This window comes from Musa acuminata, chromosome BXJ1-11 (assembly GCF_036884655.1).
Source record: "Musa acuminata AAA Group cultivar baxijiao chromosome BXJ1-11, Cavendish_Baxijiao_AAA, whole genome shotgun sequence".
NCBI lineage: Eukaryota > Viridiplantae > Streptophyta > Magnoliopsida > Zingiberales > Musaceae > Musa > Musa acuminata.
Window position 1 is genome coordinate 29903249 of NC_088337.1, and position 20889 is coordinate 29924137.

Below are 20889 nucleotides of genomic sequence, written 5' to 3' on the forward strand. Positions count from 1 at the left end.
AATATTCGAGTTCAAATTATATAGCGATAATAATATGCGAGTTCATTAGATGGAGGAAAGTGAGAGGGAAAAGAATGCAGTGGATAAAAAGAGAGGAAATGGATGGTGGTGGTTAACGGTGTGAGGTAGCATGCAAAGCCAACCCCAGATTGGGTCCATTGACCCAGCGGAGCCAACGCAGCACAGGGCGTCCCACCCGGGCCGCAGCCGACCCCACATCTCTGACGCCCACTTGTCACCAACGACTACAGCCCGCCTCCACTTCCCTCCCCCGTCCACATCCAACCACCAACTCAACTATAAACCAGGGAACAACTCAATTACACCACTAAGAACATGAGGATTATAGAGAGAGAGAGAGAGAGAGAGAGAGAGAGAGAGAGAGAGAGAGAGGTGAGAGACCATTTGAGCTTAGTCTTACACCATACAAACTTTTACTAGCCAACCCCAGCATCAATCTCAACCACTACAAAGCTCCACCCGTACCTGCCCTTCTCGTCGCTCCCTTCTCCCTCTTTTCTAATGGCTATGGTGATGGACCAACAACAACCAGAGCAGCAGCAAGCTTACAAGCACTACTGCCGGATCTGCAAGAAGGGATTCGGCTGTGGCCGCGCCCTCGGTGGCCACATGCGCGCCCACGGCATCCTCGATGACTCGGTGGGTGGCCAGGCCGATGCAGATGATGATACCTCCGGCTTTGGCGCCTCCGAGTGGGACGACAAGCTGAATAACCCGGCCGCCGCAGGCACCAAGCGGATGTACGCGCTCCGCACCAACCCCAACCGCCTCAAGAGCTGCCGCATATGTGAGAACTGCGGCAAGGAGTTCCTGTCCTGGAAGTCCTTCCTTGAGCACGGCAAGTGCAGCTCCGAGGAGGAGGGAGACGACTGGTTCCCCTCGTCGCCTAGGTCTGAGGCCGAGGACGATCTCGCGGGGCAGAAGGGATGCGCCGGTTGGTCCAAGGGCAAGCGGTCTCGGCGCACGAAGGTGGTCTTGACGGAAGAGGAAGATCTCGCTAACTGCTTGGTGATGCTGTCCGCGGCCCGCGTGGAGCCGGTGGTCATTATCGAGACCGAGGAGTCGTGTGCGTCGGCGAGCAAGGAGGATGACCGGCGGCAGCAAACGATGACGATCGCCGCGACCGCGGAGACGCCTAAGGCTCCTGCACTTGCACCACCAACTCTGCCGAGCGTCCCCCGGGGAATGTTCGAGTGCAAGGCTTGTAAGAAGGTCTTCACCTCGCACCAGGCATTGGGAGGCCACAGGGCCAGCCACAAGAAGGTCAAAGGCTGCTTCGCCGCCAAGCTCGAAGCCCTCGACGAGGCCCTGCCGGACGAAGAGGTCATCACGCATGAGAAGAACGCCAGCGAAATGGCAGCCGCGTCGATGTCGATGGCGATCGTGCCGTATGAGAACTCGGCTCCCTTGGCCATTGCACCGCTCAAGAAGAAGCCGAAGTTGCACGAGTGCTCGATATGCCACCGCGTGTTCACCTCGGGACAGGCATTGGGCGGGCACAAGCGATGCCACTGGATCACGTCGAACTCGCCGGACCCCGGCGTGAAGCTCCAGCCCGTACCAGACCACGCGAACCTTCATCACCAGCTAACTCTCAGACCAATGTTCGATACTTCCAACTCCGAGCCTCTCGATCTCAACATGCCCGCGCCCGCCGACGACGTCGCTGGTGTGCGGAGGGATATCGGCAGTTCACTGCGGCTCGAAATGCCTGCGGCAATCTACCTACGGTCATGGATCGATCGTGGCAACACGAACAAAAACAGAGCCGCTACCAGCATTAACAAGAACAATGATGACAATCACATTCACAGCAAGGACAACAACACCGAGATGTCTAGTCTCAATGTGGATGATGAAGCGGACAGTAAGGTAAAGCTAGCGCTGAGTGACCTTAAGGATATCAACATGGGAGGGGAAAGCTCTCCTTGGTTGCAGGTGGGGATTGGCTCGTCAGCTAACGAGGGCAGCGAGGCATGAGGAGATTCTTCCACTGTTCAACATCACAGAAACAGAAGAGAAGGAAGAACTTGGCACCGTATGTATGTTGTATTAGAAGAGTGTAATTACAAGAACAATTCTTTTTCCTCTGGTGGGAGATGTCTTCTCCTGTTTCCCTCAGGACAAGAAAAGAAGAACACTTCTTTTCAATTTTCATTTTTGTTTAAAGATCATGTAACTCTCTCTCTCTCTCTCTCTCTCTCTCTCTCTCTCTCTCTCTCTCTCTCTCTCTTCTCTTCTCTTCTCTTCAGTGTCTGTTGAGATCTGATGACTGGGTACTGAAACACTTTTTATGATAAAGATGGATGCTTTTGATCCAATAGAAATAGTGGAGAAGAAGGTGTACTTTTCTGCTACCTACTTTTGATTGTGTTTCTTGCTCTTCCCGTATTTGTCATGTTAGACAAGAAATCTAATCCGAATCTCCTCTTCGCCACTTACCCTTTGCACCCAAAGAAAAAGACTCAGTTATTCACATCAATCACACTCTTCTTAGTCCACGAGGACCCAATACACTCATGCTTCTGTATCCCCCCTGCATCGCTAGACAACAGTGAATCTGGTGCGGGGAAATGCTGTGCACTTTCTTCGATTTCAGGTAATCGATAGAAGATCTCTTACAGGTTTTACTCACTTGTTTTACTAGTTCTTCCGATCACATGTTGCTGCACCAGCACTCTTGGCAAATCTTTCTAAAAGCTGCTTCAGATGCAGCAGTTTAGCTTCTGTGTCATGAACGATGAACCAAGCTCCACTGCAAGCTAAGGTACGATCATGTTATGATGTTCTAGTGCACAGGATGATGAACAAGCACCACCAGCAGTTCGACAGATATGATACGCGACATGTCATGGCGACGGGGTCATGCCAAATCTGTAGGTGATGAAGGTGAAGGAGGAGGAGGAGGAGGAGAGAGCTAAAATGCCGCTCGGCCATATGATAGGTGAAGTTAATGGGAAGGCAGTCGGGCAACGCATGTGGGATGGGCGCCTTTCGCGTTGGCCTATTCTCCCTCACTACCTCTTCTTCGTACCGTCTTTTAGCCAATGGATTCACGATATACAATTCATGCAATTCGTTTCCTCCACCAATCCTTCCCCAAATGAAGCAAATCATCCACCTGCTTCGTTTAGGAACTGCAAACGTCTAACTCGAATAGGTTGCTTTGGTGAGTGACCACAGTAAAACAGCAAGAAAGGTCAGAGTTGTGTAGCTTTCTATGGTGCAAAGATGGCCATGGCATTTGCTCCATGCTGAAGCAAGTAATAAAGTAGAAAACACCGCTGCAAATCTTGGTCAGGTGCATAAAATGTACATCTGAAGTAAAGTCGCTGTAGTTAGGGTTGCATATAAGTCTCTTCTTATCCCACTTGCAGATCCCATGCTTTGACATTGCACGACACAAAGCATGGCATTAGATTTGAAGCCAGATGCAATCTAAGATGTATTTGACTTTAAAGACTGATAGAATATGGCATCAATTAGAAAAATCGAAGTCAACTCCAAGAGTTAAGGCTGATCTCACATTCAATCTGCAAGATTAACCTATCAAATCTGCAATCTTCAAGCCATCTGCTTACTCAAAACTGGATAATATAATACGAAAATGAAAACATTGGCAATCGCTATCTAAGGGTTACTTGCATTCGTATAGAACATTGGATGATGCCAAATTTCTCGGCTATAACATGAGTTAATAATATTTCTGGAAATATTCCTTGATCATGGGAGTAGGCAGTCAGTATAGTAATCTCTTCTGGGGAAAAGAAGAAGAGTGAGGTGCAGAAAGAGGAGGGCAGAGGGATTCCTTTTGCCCCCATGATTATGGACAAGACCAAGAACTGAAGAACCTCCTTAATTTGTGTGACAGAATCTTTCCCTTTTCCTCCAGCAGTTGGTGATGGCCAACTCGAACAGCCAAACTTCTCTTATTGGGATAAATATTACGAAATTAATGGCTGTAAAACATTATAAAAAGAAGACGAAAAAGGCAACCATCAAAATTTAAGGCAACTCTATACACTCGAGATATAATAATATACATGATTTGCATACGTAGTGAAGTATAAGTCTCATTCCATGCATGGATTCCACAAGCGGGTGCAGAATAGCCAGTGGCTGCGCACACCTCGATGTCACCCGCACAGAAAAAGGAGGACGGGGGAGAAAGAGAGAGATCACAGCGTCGCAGACTTCAACACCTCCACTTGACTGCTACTGCAGCTCCTCCTGTTGTTCTCCAGCCAACACTCCCTGCCGACTTCTGCGGAACTACGTAATGGAGACGGAAGACGAACAAGCCTGTCAGCAAGTATGATGTACTGTCGCGAAATTGGTAATGCCAAAAGCATTCTCATGTTCGATACTGCTGGTCATGTTTATGGTACCGTAAGGACTCGATATAAGTATGAAGTACTTACTGTGACGGAATTGGTAAGACCAAAACATTCACAAGTCTGCTATGAATGGGGAATTAAGTGTTTCCAAAATAAATTTGATGTTTTCCATTGGGTTTTTATGCTTAATCGCTGCTTGTTTCTTTCGTCTCATAGATTAATATTAGTTGCCCCTCTGCAATCTCCTCTTCATGTGAGGGGGTGTGCGTATCTTTTGGTGGAGGAATACTTGTCGTATACTCTTATTACGTTTCCTGGCGACTGCTTCCTGTACTCTCTCACGCTATAATATCAGGAGGAAAAGCTTCACGCCTCCAGAGACCATCTCTTTCGACTACTGTCATACTATTCCTTTCTTTCTTCTCTCTTCCTTCACTCTTTTGTGCTTCGTATGGAGAAGCACAGGTGTAGCATCTGCTTCCGTCGCTTCTCCAGCGGCCGGGCACTCGGCGGCCACATGCGCCGTCACGTGACCGCCGCCGCCGCCGCCGCCGCCACCCTTCCAACCAAGCTCCTTGGCCACCACTGCTCCGCCGTCACCGCGGGCTTACCCCCCTGTGCCGGCGCGGTGGAGGCAGCAGTGGAGGAGGAGGAGGAGAGGGAAGAGCTCACCAAGGAAGCTGCTTATGGCCTTCGGGAGAACCCACGGAAGAGCTTCCGCCTCGTGGACCCGGAGTTCTCCTCCGCCTTCGCCGCCATCGAGCCCGCCGGTTCCTCCTCCGTCGTCGTCCAGGACGGTGAGAGCGAGACAGAGTCGCTGTGCGCTGCAGCCACCGACGATCGCCGACTTTCCAAACGGCCGCGCCATCGATCCCACGCGCCTACCTCGGAGCCGGAGAGTTCCGACGTCACGACGGAGGAGGACGTCGCCCTCTGCCTCATGATGCTCTCCCGAGACTCCTGGACCGCCGGTAAGGCATCGCTGCTGTTCGACGGGAACGACGACGAGGGATACGGCCGTCGAATCGCCGCCCGTTCACGTCCACCGCGGAGGGGGCGGAGCAAGCACCAGTGCGGGACGTGCAAGAAGGTGTTTCGGTCGTACCAAGCTCTGGGCGGCCACCTAGCGAGCCACCGAAGGCCCACTGCGTGTATCCCTGCCGTCCGATCGCGTACCGACGGGGACGACGATTCCCAGGCCAGTGTCGACGCCAAAGTCCACGAATGCCCCTTCTGCTTCAGAGTCTTCCCCTCCGGCCAGGCTCTCGGCGGCCACAAGCGGTCGCACTTAACATCTTCCACCGCCACCACTACCGTCACTTCACCGGCACCAGTGCCTCCGTTGTCGTGCTCGACACCAACCACATCAACAGCCGGCGGCAAGTCCGGCGATGGCATCGGCTTAATCGATCTCAACCTGCCTGCGCCACTGGATGATGACGCGGCTCTCTCTGCTGTCTCCGACTTTGAGTTCAGTCCCAACCGCACAGTGAAATGAGCAATTCTGAGTACGTCAACCATTGGATCTGTACATGAAGCAAGTTGAGGTATGAATTGTAGCAAACTCTGAGCAAGCTTTAGAGCTTCAAATCTCCTTTTCTTCACACTGAAATGGGTGGAACTAATTATTCGGTCATTCGCTTTGTATGTATAGCTTCCCGTGAGATGGATGATTGATCTGATAGCACTCTTGAACATTTAATTTACTGTTCTTATTCTCTTGTCCCAATTGCTTGCTGTTCTCCAGCTGTTCTTGCTGGTGAACATCAACTTCCAAAACATTAGTAGCGCTTGATAAGACTAAAGATAGCACAGCAGAGCTGGAGTTGCTGCTGCTGTTGTCGTTTTGTTCTTCCTCTGCAACTCACCGCCTGCAAAGCCCGCTTGCTACCTGCAGTACTTGTCTCTTCTCCTCATCTCTCCTTCCCTCTCTCTCCCAAATTTTGTAAGCTTCTCCCCGGATTGAGCTGGTCAGTCCCCGCTTCTTTTGGACGCTTGCGGCCCGTCAGTGATGGACTTCGACGCTCATCCACGTCTCCCACTCCGGCCGCTCGTTTGCCATGCGGTGAGCGTCGCTGTCGCCGCCTGCTCCATCGGCGTTCCCTTGTCACCTCTGCATTAATATGTCCAGCTCAAACATTACGAGTTTTAGATTCAAACTCTTCAAGTTTGTAGATACGAATCATGAAAGAACAGCATTTCGCCGGAAGGACCAATCTGTGATATTATTGCCAGATTGCGTAAAATTGCGTACAACACGTTGCACATAAAATAAAGCTAAAAGAATTAAGACTATTGGATGTATGAAGTGGCTCTCTTTGGAATCATCCATCTCGATCGATCCTTCAACGCCTGTCTTATCCTCTGTTTGATGAAGCTCAAGGACAAGAGGATTGAAAGAGGAATATTTATCTCTAATCTTAATTTGTGGTTTAATCTCAAGCACATTAGCAAGTTTAGTTGCAGGTAATTAACCCCATTAATCGATAGCCGAAGAAAGAACGATACCGACCGGGAGAGAGCAGGGGGGTGGTAGTGGCTTTCACGTGCTCTTGCCGGTGGTACGTCTGATCGACATTGGACTGCCGTGATGGAGGGAACGCAGATGTTGCCCTCTCTGCCATTGGTGCTTCATAACCAGTGTGGGACCCGAGTTGGAGGTGTGGCGCCACTGCTCATCACATCCGCAAGGTGGATAGTTGAGTCGAACGAGTCGTAGACGAAAGCTCGACTTTATCTTGTCATGGAATCTTGGGCTTTGCTGTTGCCATGCTTATCATCATCGGTCACCACCCATTTCGTGAAACTTGTACTCTCAGGTGGCTTAAATCAGCTGTAGAAAACAGAATTAAAGTTTCTCAGAGAATTGCAACATAAATCATGTTCGATTTCCTGAAATATCAAATAACTAGAGAAGAAATTAGTATAGTCGAGATGAAGATACAAAGATGGATGTGCAACAAATCTAAGGAGAGAAAAGATGTAAGATAGTATGAAAATATTTCAAGGTCTACAGATGATATGATCACATGAGTTAATCGATTAAGATTAACAAAGGAACATAAAGGAAACCTAAAATGATTTTTTAGAAACGATAAAAGGTTGGTTTCATACTTTTGATTCAACAAGAAGACAATCAATTTATTAAGAATAGATCTAAGGAACAATCTTTATCTCCTACTTCCAAAAGTAAAGTAGTTCATTTTCATCTCTGGGAGAACATAAGTCTGGAGAAGAAACCACAAAAAGACAGTATTGGTAGCATTGAACAAACATGATGATCTCATCACATCTTGCATGGGTTTTATTAACATAGGGAAGCAGTGGTATCAATCTCTAAATGAATTCTTTGATCAGGCATTAAAAGAAAATTGATGAATACAGATTTGTACCTTCAGGCCTGAAGAAAGCCTTCCACATGGAGGTAGCTGACACTGAGTAGCTGTTAAAAAAGCAGGCAGTCTTGTGTTGTGGTTGAAGCATCTTTCAGTCTTTCGGATATGAAATGAAAGGAATTTGTTCAGGTAAAGTTCCAACTATGATTGGAAACCTCAAGTGGGTTGCAAGTTTCATTCATCTTCTCGTGTCAAGTCTTTGCTGAAATCACTAAAAAAGACAGCAAAGGTGCAGAGAAAAAGGTTGCAGAATCTTTTATTTTTGAGGGTATAAACACATTTACTTGGCCAAGTTGGTTTGCTGGAACATTATAAATATTCAAAAAGGCGACAAGACAGGAGCAATTAAGCCTGCAACAGAGTTATACAATTCCTGATGATATCAACATTCAATCAATCAGTTTTCATTAGTGATTTCTGCATCAACATCACTTATCACATGACAGCAATCAATAGCTTTAAAGATCTCTGCACATCACAGCAGTAGTGTGCTGGTTGCAAAGAAAACCCTATAGCCTCAGTCATGAACTTGCAAGGAAGCACACTGAGAGCTCAAGTACAAGAAGAAAACTGCAAGAGACTCTTTTTTTGTTTGTTTTTTTCTTAAGAAAAGAAGTAAAACATGGGATGAAGATAATAAAGTCAATCAAGCAGTGTCAGCAATGATAGACCCAAACAAGCACACACGACATGGGACCTGTGCAGAAAACCTAATATAACCTTTTGTTAACTATGGAGAATCTGAAAAATGGATCAGCATGTAGACCATTATGGGAATTATGCTGTAACTTAGCACCTACATAACTTTATAAATTATTATAGATATCATCCGTATATTAGAAAAAATGATGAATAATTGTGAATGTTTGAAAATAAACCAAATATTAGCAAAACCATACACTGCAGCATCTTGATCTCCAGCAAACTAGAGCTGGTTTATGTAGCATCATCAGTGATTGCTGCATTTAACCATGTTACTGGATCACCAGAATAATGATCAAAAGGGCATTAACCCGAGTTTTCAAAAGCCAACAAATGCTACCAACCTCCACAGATATGTATACAGTCATTTATGTTTTTTAGCAGTGTTCAATTTGAACTTGTTCACTGGAGCTTCATTCATAGAACCATCAGAATCATTACAACAAGACAGACAATTATGCTCAGTTTTGAGTCCTGACCAAAACATTGACAGTGGTGTTTGCTAATTTTGTACTAAAAATATAGAAATATAAGAAATAGTATCACTCGTCAAAACAATCTCTGTATGGACCTATCCAAACTATATCTTTAGAAGATAAATAAAATCACAAGCACATATGTCCAAAGGTGAGCTACCATCTTTATATGTCTCAAACAGTACATCGAAACATATATTATGTTCAGGAAATTGAAACAGTAAACCTTTATATGGAGGTACAGACCCATTAAGTAATCAAGTTCCTTTCCTCATTTAAATATCATAAACTAACATTAATTTCTGTTTCATATCCACTTAAATATCACTAAAAATTATTCATAGACGGTCATTCTCTCACCTATGGATGAAATAGACTAGAAAGACATGGAAAGAAAAACCTATAAAATGATATAATGACCTTGAATCAATATCAATTTCAAGAGAACTAATTTGTTTATCCCAAAACCACTGTGAACAAAGTCCAAACTGCAGCAAGGCTGCCAAAACTTTCCGAGACTGTTGAAATTAACCAAAACTACAAGTTACCATGAAAATGCAAATTGTTCCACCTATTACCAGTGGGATTACCATAAACACAGAAACATGTGATTTATGGGCCATATTGCATGACAAATATGTGCTTGTGCAGCAGTTAGTGCCATGCTAATGCCACAAAGGAACAGGCGGGTGAAATGTAAAAGCAATCCATAGACAAAACCATACATGAACTTGTGGTCCGGAGACAACTTCTGGCAAAGAATACCTACCTACAAGTGTGCACATTGTTAGGAATTCATGGAACACTATATCCTTGTTCTTATTTTCTCAGTTATTTAGCATAGATATGTCTACCTCTATCCTAGGGAAAGAGGAAGCACTATACAAGGACTGAAGGTTCGAGCTACATACAGTAATCATTTCTGTTCGACTAGCATTGTGTTGTGAGGGATTAGCAAAAGGACCTATATGGTCAAAGATGCCCTAAACTTAAGCAATGAGGATCAATATTTTGGATAAGGAACTCTTTGGTTGAGTCTGCAAGTCATTTCCACTGTCTAAAACATTTCAAATTCACTTCTTCCAGCTCAGTTATTCTTCTATCTTCACTTTTGCTCCTGAGACATTCACAGTACCACATATCACAATAATGAAAGATAATCACAACCACCATCTGATCTAATACAAACATATCGTCAGCTGGTTTCCACTAAGAATTGAAAATTTAGATGACAGTGGAAATTTTGCTCTGACACATTTCATGCCATGCCATTTTGGTGCCAAGATCTACTATGTCATTTTTTGGACCTTTCCAGCCGGCACAAAGAACATGCCAGCATATTATGCCATATCATGCAGACCAACAAGCTGAAACCCCCATGCCACCATATTTCAAATCCTGATTTACTTAAAAATTCAGAAAGGTCTCTCTGTGTACTGCCAGTGAAGCTTGTTTAGCCACTCAGCTAAATGTAACGAACCGTTAGACCAACGCTACAGACTAAATTTTTTGTTTTAGTTGTTTGGACTGATGACACCAACAAATGTAATCGAGTATTCTCTGTGGCCCTGATTAAGTAATTTTATGCATAGCTCCTTCTCTATCTGAGCTAAAGCATCATTTTAGCCAGATGGGGAAATACCAAGTGATAATCAATATATCTAGTTAATGATTCATCGCAACTTACACTCAAGAAAGATGAAGTATTATTTCAAGAAATTCTTGTTTGAGTTATTGGTAGACCAGATGGAATGTGTAGCTTTGCTAAACCAACTGATCTAGCAATCTTCTTCAATCTTGAACACACCAAGTTAAACTCATCCATGTTGAAGTATACTATGAAGAAATTTTAAAGAATTATTTGATTTATTAGTAGACCAAACGAGATGCACACTTATCATTGTTAAAACCAATTGATTCAGCAAGTATTTTAATGTTGGAAACATTGAGTAAAACTCATCTTTGTACAAGTATTGAATCCATACAGAGACTGGAACGAGTGCAACACATATTGACCCATTTTAGACAAAGTAGAAAAAGTTACAAGTGATGTACCAAAAGCAACAAGAACTTCTTTCAATAATCAGGAAGTTAAAGCATTAATAGAAGAAAAGCATAAAAGAGAAGGATGCAAGATTGACCTTGGAGTCTTCAACAGCAATCAAATACTCCTTTGGTCTCAGGCAAGTTTTTAAACTTACAGTAGAATAATTAATGTCAAAGGAATGAGTTTAAATTGAAAAAAAACGAAAATTCACATTAACATGCAAAGTGGAACTGATATTTATAACCATACGCTGTAATTTTGACAATTAATATGGTACAACCGATTAGCTTTCAAAGATTTCCTTTACGGTTACTATCAGAAGTATAAAGCACAATAAAACACAAACAATTCTATCATTGTCCATAGCAACTAGTGGAGACAAATAATTGAAACGTTCTCAGAGAAAAATGTGACGATTCAGTGGGCATTGGCAAATGGTATAATAACTGAAGCAAGCAAGATGTTTTAGAGAAAAAACATTCTGAAATAATCTAAGCCTTACAAATGCAGCAGTTTCATACGATGCTGCAAACTGAAGTATGGATTGTCTTTGTAAAGCTATGAAACCAACACTTAAGCAAGTCTATTTGACATCAAGTGTTGTACATACTCATTCCCTCAATCGTTTTATATCTTCACTCAACAAATAGAAATAGACCCAATGGTTGATCATCATTACGTAAGGTGTTTGGGAAGATTTGTTTTAACATACCCGAATGACCTTTTCGTTCAACCCAAAAAAATAGCTTCGTTGACGCAAAAGCTCGAACAGCGTCCGGACATGAACATCAGTTAGGAAACCTCTTAATTCATACATCGATGAGATAAAATACCTATCCCATGGCGTCCTTGAGCGAGTCCCCTGCACCCTGGAAGAAGCAATAAGAAAGAGCGAAGTCTGCAATGAAAATTCCAACAAGGGAGATGACCACGGCAGACGTCGTGGACTCGCCAACCCCCTTGGCCCCGCCATGAGTCGTGACCCCCCAGGCGCAGCTGACGATCGCAATAATGGCCCCAAACACCTGCGACTTGATCATGGCGCTAATGATGTCCCAGGGGCGCAGCGCCCTCCTGGCGGACTCGAGGATGATGTTGATGCTGACGCCGAAGACAGCGTCAGCAAGGAAGGCGCTAGAGGCGAGGCCCACGAAGAAGCAGAGGAGGGTGAGTACGGGAAGGGCGAGGCAGCAAGCGATGACGCGGGGGGTGACAAGGTAGTCAACCGGGTGGGCGCCGAGAACGCGGAGGGTGTCGGTCTGCTCGGAGACCTGCATGGTGCCGAGCTCGGCGGCGAAGGCAGAACCGACGCGGCCAGCGGCAACGACGGAGGTGACGACAGGGGAGAGCTCGCGGGAGAGGGCGAGGGCGAGGACGCCGCCGACGGAGCGGTGGAGGCCGAGGCGGGTGAACTCGCGGACGAACTGGATGGTGAAAGCCATGCCAACGAAGGCGGCGGTGAGGAGGCAGACGCCAGTGGAGCGGGGTCCGACCCTTTCCAGCTGCTGCAGGGTGTTCCGTCGGTGTATGCGCCCGGAGAGGGCACGACGGGCCACCTGCCCGGCAAGAATCAGGGCAGAGAGGCCGCGCCAGAGAGGCTGGGGCGGTGTCCACGAGGAGAACAAAGGAGCAGGTGCGGGTGCGGGCGCGGTCTCAGGGGCGGGTTCGGGGGCGTTGTTGGTGATGCCATGGGAGAGGGAGAGGCGGACAGTGCGGCGGAAGATCAGCGTCCGCCGGGGTATAACTTTGGGGATGATTTGGGGATTCTTAGGGCTTAGGAGTGGGGAGGAGGAAGAGGGCAAGGGGCGGAGGAAGAGGACGGAGATCGCCTCCATGAGCGTGAGGGGAGGCGAAGTCGCAACAGGCAAATACAAAGCTTTAGGCGACGATTGTTTGGTGCATAGAACATTGGAATTGTGCAAGTTCGTGTAACATGTGTCTTATTATAACGGCGTCAAAAGAAAATTTAGGTTCATCCTCACATTAGGAATTTTATGTTTTGAATGCAAAAATAATTCCAACGCATAATATCTCATCGTCGAAATTTAAAATTAAGTTCAAATTTAGAAAACATGTATCACTGATACCAACATATTGTTCTCACTCCTCAAAATTTGATTTCTCAAACATTTAACAAGTATATTATGATCTCCTTTAATTGTCCTTAATAATCTTTTTTTTTAACACTTAGGCCTATCCTTTTAACTTTCTTGTATTTTTATATCACCCTATTATATATGGGGATATATTAACATATGAGGTGAAATTGAGACCGTTTATAAGTGTTACGAAAAGATATCATTGACATCGAGATCAACTCAACATGGTTTGGACCCGTGTGTATAGGATTATCCAAGGTGTCTCTGACATACAAACGTTGAGGTCTTGAGATGTCACTTTTGCACGGAGATCAAAATCGATAAAAATTTCTTCAATGTCAAAAAGAGACCTCTTCGCTATTTTAAAAATAAACTTTTATATTTGGTTGTGAATATATGATATATTTTATAAAATATTCATTAGGGGATAGCTTTTAACCATCTTTAATAACCTCGATAGCTCATAAATATTTGCTTTGGATCCTACGCAAACATGTTGATGAGTGATAGCTTTTGTCTCTAAGGTATACTTTGATGGCTCTTTGGTTGGGGTCTTGAAACATGACGACTAGCTCAATTAATATATTGATCTTATACTCCTTTGATCATTTTTTTGAGGGGGAGCTTCGAGATGCTCAATCAATGTATCTTGGGCATATCCAAAAGGGGGGCTAGGAGCTCATCCTCTCCACCTTGAGTAGCGAGGCAATCAACGGGTCCTAACCAACCCACCTTATGTTGAGACGGTGTCAATGTTCGACCCCTCCACCTTGGTTAAAGGGGGTCAGTATTTAACCTCTCAGCCTTGAGCAAAGGGAGAGGTCAGTGCTCAACCTACTCTCCTCGGGCGGAGAGAGGGTCAACACCTGACCAACCCACCTTGGTAAAGAAGGGGTCAACGCTCGACCCCTCCACCTTGGTCGGAGGAGGTCATCGATGCTCGACCCACTCACCTTGGGTGAAATGGGGGTTGGCACCTGACCTCTCCACTGTGGTTGACGCCTAACCCACTCGCCTCGGTCGAAGAGGGGGTTTGGCACTCGACCAATCCACCTTAGGCAGAGAAGGGGTCGATGCCTAACCCCGACACCTTGGTCGAAGGAGGAGGTTGGCGCTTGACCCAAGGTGGTGCCCGACCCTTTCACCTTAGTGAGAGGGGATCGACACTCAATTGGCTTACCTCAAGTGGAGAGGAGGATGATGCCCAAGCCCTCCACCTTGGTCAAAGATGGTCAACGCCTAACCGACCCACCTCAAGTGGAGGGGGGGCAGTGCTTGACCAATCTACCTTGGCCAAAGGGGGTTGGTGCTCAACTAGCCCACCATGGGCAAAGAGGGGGTCAGCGCCCAATCTCTCCACCTTGGGCTAGCCTCGAGATGGTTAAGTTTTCTCGACCTCCATATCTCAAGCAAGTCTCTCTTTAGGTGGGTCGGATTTCCGTGACCTAGTCTAACTTATGCCTTTGATGACTCTTCAATTAGGATGAGTTTTCTTGACGTGACAGGTATCTTCTTATGCAGATAAATTTTTGCTGACTCGCATACCTTGGACACATTTTATTTTATGTCTATTGCCATAACGAATTTTTTCTTATAAAAATCGGATTTTGTTAACTTACATGTCTCGGACATATTTTGCCTTATGTCTCCTATCGTGACATGTTTCTTCTTACGTGAGTCGAGTTTTACCGACTTACATGCCTCAAACATATGTTGTCTAGTGATAAATTTTTTGTTATATGAGTCGAGTTTTGTCGACTAACATGCTAGATCATTTGTCCTAGTTGAGATTATTTAAAGTCTTTATATTTTGTATTGATCTTTGCATAGTTAAATATAATATATATATGCCTATCTAATCATTAGAAAATAAAAAGCTGAGCCACGATTAACTCTCATGATTATCTTTTCTGATTATATTTTGTATTGATCCTCGCATAATTAAATATGATATATAAGCCTGTCTAATTATTAGAAAATAAACAACTGAGCCACGATTAACTCTCAAGAACAAACACATAACAATCTTTTCTTTAAAACAATGTCTATGCTTTCCACATTGCCATGTGAAATATCAGCTGTATGCTAATCCTGTCTTAGGTGAGTGCCTTATAGTCTTTGCAGTCTTATAACATGAACTGGACTGTTGAATTATACTTTTCATCACCACAAAGCTTTATGAGGTGCTTTTGTTACTTGTTCCCTATGAATCTTAGACCACAACCCACACACTATGTTGAGGTTTATTTGATGACTATAAGGGATGATCGATTAAAAATGAAATATTTTTTTATTATTCTGAAATGCTATATTCGTCCTCTTTTTATCTTCTAAACGTCTTCTTCTGGAGAGCGTAAGCATTCACTGGTGGAATACACATTACTTGGGAGCAGAACAATATATGCATGCATGCATGCCAGAGAGACTCATATACTAATCTCGAACGATAAATACTGCTTGCTTTGTTGCTTCCTTGTCTTGTTATTAGGATGGCCAATTCCTGTACCAACCGGCCCAAGCTGAGACAAGGCCGCTGATCCCTAACGTGACTGCATGGTTGCAGAAAGGATTAGGCGCGATGTCAGCCAAGGCAATGACGAAATCCGCTACGTTGGCAGCCACTGCCATCAACCTCATCACCCTCTCAGCTCTTATCTTCTTCGACTCCTCCTTGCCCCCGCCGTCGCCGGCTTTCTCCACCTTTTTCTGCTCCGCCAGCCCCTTCCTGATCATGATGAAGTCGATGACGACGAAGAATACGTAGCCCAGCGCCTCGCCGAAGGCCGAGATGTAGCTCATCTTCCGCGCCAGGCTCGCGTCCAGCGCCCCGATCCTTGACAGCCACAGGAAGTGGTCGAAGAAGAAGTACACCATCTCGCCGGCGTTGGCGAACACCGCGAGGAAGCGGAGGAGAGGCGTGGACCCGGGGCTGCGGCGGAGGGTGTTGAAGCCGGTGAGGAAGCGGCCGGAGCGGAAGGCCTTGCGGCTGAGCCCGGAGGCCACCTCCCAGCTCTTGGCCCTGCCGGCGAGGCCCGGGTGGGCGGACTCGGCGTGCCAGTGCGCCAGCTTCGAGACGTACTGGAAGGTCTTGACGAGCTTGTCGATCCCGTCTCGCTTCGCGAGGAAGACGACCAGCTTGTCGACGGTGTCGCTCATGGCGTCGACGGCAGGGAAGGACAGAGGGAAGGGAGGAGGCGGAATATGAGCGGAGGCGCTGGGCTCGTTTCCGCCACTGGCGCAGGAGTTCGGATAAGGGTTTAAGAGTTGATGGCCACCATGCAATGCTTGTTTGTTCACCGCATTACTGAGATAGAATTGTTTTGTCTTCTCTGCAACTCGTTGGTGGTTGTGATGAACACCAAGTGAAGCCTCGTCATTAGGCGATATATATAAGAATTATCCGTTGTGCATCAAACAATATATGGTGCACAATTTAGTGTTTATTTCTTAAAAATGAACATCGAGTTGCATCTATGATAGGAGACTTAGCCGATAAAAACACTTCATTTTGATCCTTCAACTACGGATCAAAATACTTAAACTAAAGTTAATATAATATACTCATCAAATCCATATAAGCCAATCATACACATTGCCCACTTCCGATGTGGGACTAATGGTATGTTACAATTTAAGTTACTGTTAAAAAAATAGTTGAGTAATAAAAGGTTGGGAGGGTTTGGAGAGTTAATAAAAAAATAGTTTGTATAGTCTGGGTACAAAAGCCTACAAAATACTTGTGAGGGCTAATTTGTAGGCTTTGGTCTTATAATTAAAAAAATTATATTAAAATCTATATAATTATAAAAATAAAATATCTAGAACATAGTCGATTTTACCCATGAAAATATAAAAATAATAAATAAAAGATAATTTTAATATTCTAATTGATAGTGATAAATACTATTGATATCGATAGTGATGAATGATAGCGTTGCTAGGGGCCGTGAGTAGTTGTTGCGGACGAGGAGAGTGATGGTGAGAGACGAGAGTCACTTTAAAACTTCATCGACACTGATGCAATTATCGAGCAACTCTTTCACCACTCCACATTTGCATCGGCGTCGACATAATTGTCGAGTGGCAAAATGGCTATTGATGCAAATACCAAGTTATCTTTTCGTCGTTTAACAATCGTGTCAACATCGATGAGGATATAGAGCAGTCCTCATATCTCGTCATCCCTCTCCTCATTTACAATAATCACTCGCGGCCCCCGGTGGTGTTGTCGTCATCTACCACCATCGACACTATTCGCTATAATCAATTGGAATGTTAAAATTATCTTTATGTTTATGTCTGTCGATAAAATCGATAATATTCGAATAAATAGATGTAAATATTTCACTTTCATAATTATAAAAATATTAATATAAAATTTTTAAATCTAGGAATCAGAATACTAAGTATCAAGTTGGGGTGAGTATTTTAGAATAAGTATTAAGTTGGAGATATAGCACTTACGATATCCACGTGTGAATTCCCTTATCATAAAGGTCAAAAGTTATTTTTTAGATATACATATATTTCAAAATTTTTAATATATCTATGTAAGTTCATAACTCACAAAGAACATAATTACCAAACCCCAAACATTTCATGAGGAGAGAAAGATGTTTATGGAGATTTAAAATATATATCGATTCGATATATACAAATGAATATTTATAAAAATATCAGACCATATAATTTGATGCCGATATGTATCAATCCATTATTATAATGATTGATATCAAATAATATAAATTGATACATTACTAGATATGCTCTTTTCCATATCTTATCCACATTCCATTTCATTTCCCATAGGATATGATGAAAATAATAGAAGATAAGAATAATTATTCAAGAAGCTTTATTGAAGTAACTTTAGCTTAAATACATTAACATGTCTCTCTCCTATTTATACAGATTAGGAGAAAAGATTATCTTGGATCGATTCAAAGAATGATTTACGAGTGAAAGACTTCGTGAGTAAAGAGCATATCGTTGCTGTTGTTACGATTGCTGTTGATGTGAGAGCGTTCCCCTTAAGTCTGCCCTTCGTTCTCCTTAAGTCCCCTCTTAGGAATTTAGTTGCAACGATATTGATCGCTGGTCGAAGGTAAGGGCGAAGCTTTGCTTTTCTCACTGCTCTGATACCATGATGAAAATAATAAAAGATAAAAATAATTATTAAATTTTTTTTATTAAAGTAACTTTAATTTAAATACATTAACATGTCCCTCTCCTATTTATACAGAGGAAAAATTTTCCGTAACAGAATAGAAAGATTTTCTCATATAATTGAGAAAATCTTATCTTCTATCGGGATGGATTAAGTTTAAACCTTGATAGGGTGTCTTAGAAAGATCACGAGAAGAAAATATAAAATAATTCTTCGAAATAAATGCTAGGGCATTTCCCTATGTTAGAGCTTTGCTGCAATGGACAACCACCTCACCTGTGATGCAAGGAGTCCATGGGAAGGTTTAATTCCTCAACCACATACATTAAGTCAGAGAAGTGAGTAGGTTTCTGTGCATGACAGAGTGGTTCTTCTTCCCTAGAAAATGATTCATCAGCTTGCAGCATCAACAAAAGTATTGTCACCATCCACAGCACAACTTGTCCCCATTGCATGAATCAGCTGAGACATTTAGCAATGTGTACCACATCATCAGTCACCTTTGCACCACTGGAAACACCCCTGGCTCGGTACCTTGTTCTGGCCAGTTTGTCCACCACTGGAAAAAGCTTCAGACCTCAATGGGATGTGGAGATGGAAACAGAGAGTACAAGTGTGCACTGAAACATAAAACAAGGATGACAACAAAACACATGCAAGATGAGTCCATGGTGACAACAGAGAGTAGAAGTGTGCACTGAAACATAAAACAAGGATGACAACAAAACACATGCAAGATGAGTCCATGGTGACAACAGAGAGTAGAAGTGTGCACTGAAACATAAAACAAGGATGACAACAAAACACATTCAAGATGAGTCCATGGTGACAACAGAGAGTAGAAGTGTGCACTGAAACATAAAACAAGGATGACAACAAAACACATTCAAGATGAGTCCATGGTGACAACATAACTCGTATCGCAGCAACGGGGAAGACAAAGCTCCGCTCCATTCCAGATAGAAAACTTGTGTCCGTTTAGTCCTTCAAAACTAGCTTTTTGATTACTGGAGAAACAGGACCTGAGCAATACTAAAGAGGACAAGAGTTGCTCAAAGAAAGAATGTACCTTGTGTATCATGTGGGACGATAGAGTGACCATGTGATAGATCAGCAAGGAAAGCTTTAATTAATGTAATGAACCATGATTAGGCAGCTTTGTCTGGTGTTAGCCCTGCAAGCAAAGAATCATTACATAGAAAGCAAGACTGTATCTGCCATTACCGCATGGAGACATGAGCTTTGGCCTCGGCGGCCACCGTCATCTAATAGACCACATTAACCGTGTGAGCCGCATGACTGTATCTGCCATTACTGCATGAAGACATGAGCTTTGGACCCGGCAGCCACTGTCGTCTAATAATAGACTACATTGACCATGTGCAGGCACACGATCATGGAGGTGTTTTGCTATTTGGATCTAACAAATTGAGGGTGCAAGAAGACGGTCACACAAACAATGAGAATAGACAAAATACCAGCTGTGAAAACAAAAGCCAAGATGGCCACTTTTTGCAAGAATGACAAGCGAAACTACAATAGAACTTGTTGACTGAAACGTGTAAACAAGATTGCATTTCTGACAAGCATGCACTTGATTTGATATCCTAATCACTTGTTGCATATGCTTGAAAGGGGCAGATGCACCGGAAAAATATCACATTCTCTACAGCATAATCAATCAAGGTATATGTGGAAGTCAGTATCATAAACTGGTTTGAACATAGGACCTAACAAAACTTTGACAAGTCTACTTATGGTTCATTGATGATACTTTTGCATCCTGAATTCTTCGATAGATGCTCTAGAATGCCAAAATTAGGTATTGTGTGTTTTCAATGTCATTTAATTTTACAAACTAGACTAATTAGAGACAATAAATTTTGGCAGCAAATATGCTTCATGTTTCAGTTGAGTATAACCTGTAGAAATAATTTGGATTGGAGTTCAGTAATCTTTACACAACAAATAAAAACATGTATAACAATTTGAACATCAACTTGGTAGATATTTAGTGTTTCTACTTGGTGTGTATTCATAAGTATACATAAGATGCTAAGTGTTTATAGTTCGATGAATGAAACCAGCAGTAGTAAGAGATGAAATCAGAACCATAAAATTAATGATTTTATGGTGCCGAAACAATTTGAAGAAACCATGGAACTATGAAGGTAATAATAAATATACGCTGTAAGAGATGCTATATCGAGTAAGCCCTACTTTACATGGAATGATAGGAATCAAATTTCAATTGCATTGTTTTAGCTGAAATCGTAGGAGCAGCTGTGTTGTGAAATCTGATCAGGATGGTTCACCAATTTTGGCTAATTTGCTCACCAGTCTGTGATTCCTTGAGTATTAGATGGAAAAAAAAAAAATCCACACCAAAAGACCCTAAGGGAATCTCTTGAAGTCAAGAATATAAATAAAAAAGCAATGGAATAAAGAATTGATGAAGCAAAAAAAAAACTCTTATATACAGCTCATCACAAGTCCAACTACCGATACAATGTAATAACCTAAACATTATAGACCACCCCTGCAGAATCATGATCCAAACTTCTGTCAAAAACTTTACTCTAAAGAAGATCAATTCTCTCTAATGCCGAATAACAGTAATAAACAGGAGAGATGACATTCACACT

The 20889-nt window shown here is 43.5% G+C and overlaps 4 protein-coding genes across 4 annotated transcripts; 2 read left to right on the forward strand and 2 right to left on the reverse strand.

Annotated features, from left to right (window-relative positions):
- Nucleotides 1–522: 522 nt before the first annotated feature.
- Nucleotides 523–2134, forward strand: LOC103972602 (zinc finger protein ZAT4-like). Its single transcript, XM_009386953.3, has one exon. It carries the CDS (start codon nt 523–525, stop codon nt 1999–2001), a length of 1479 nt encoding a protein of 492 aa, XP_009385228.3. The 3' UTR covers nt 2002–2134.
- A 2568-nt stretch (nt 2135–4702) lies between these two features.
- On the forward strand, nt 4703–6060 carry LOC135597584 (zinc finger protein ZAT9-like). Its single transcript, XM_065090736.1, has one exon. The coding sequence runs from the start codon at nt 4810–4812 to the stop codon at nt 5854–5856; it is 1047 nt and encodes a 348-aa protein (XP_064946808.1). The 5' UTR covers nt 4703–4809; the 3' UTR covers nt 5857–6060.
- A 5353-nt stretch (nt 6061–11413) lies between these two features.
- Nucleotides 11414–12893, reverse strand: LOC135597585 (protein TRIGALACTOSYLDIACYLGLYCEROL 1, chloroplastic-like). The gene has a single exon (XM_065090737.1). The coding sequence runs from the start codon at nt 12811–12813 to the stop codon at nt 11812–11814; it is 1002 nt and encodes a 333-aa protein (XP_064946809.1). The 5' UTR covers nt 12814–12893; the 3' UTR covers nt 11414–11811.
- Nucleotides 12894–15348: 2455 nt separating this feature from the next.
- LOC103972010 (peroxisomal membrane protein 11-4) lies at nt 15349–16384 on the reverse strand. The gene has a single exon (XM_009386192.3). The coding sequence runs from the start codon at nt 16231–16233 to the stop codon at nt 15562–15564; it is 672 nt and encodes a 223-aa protein (XP_009384467.2). The 5' UTR covers nt 16234–16384; the 3' UTR covers nt 15349–15561.
- Nucleotides 16385–20889: the final 4505 nt, after the last annotated feature.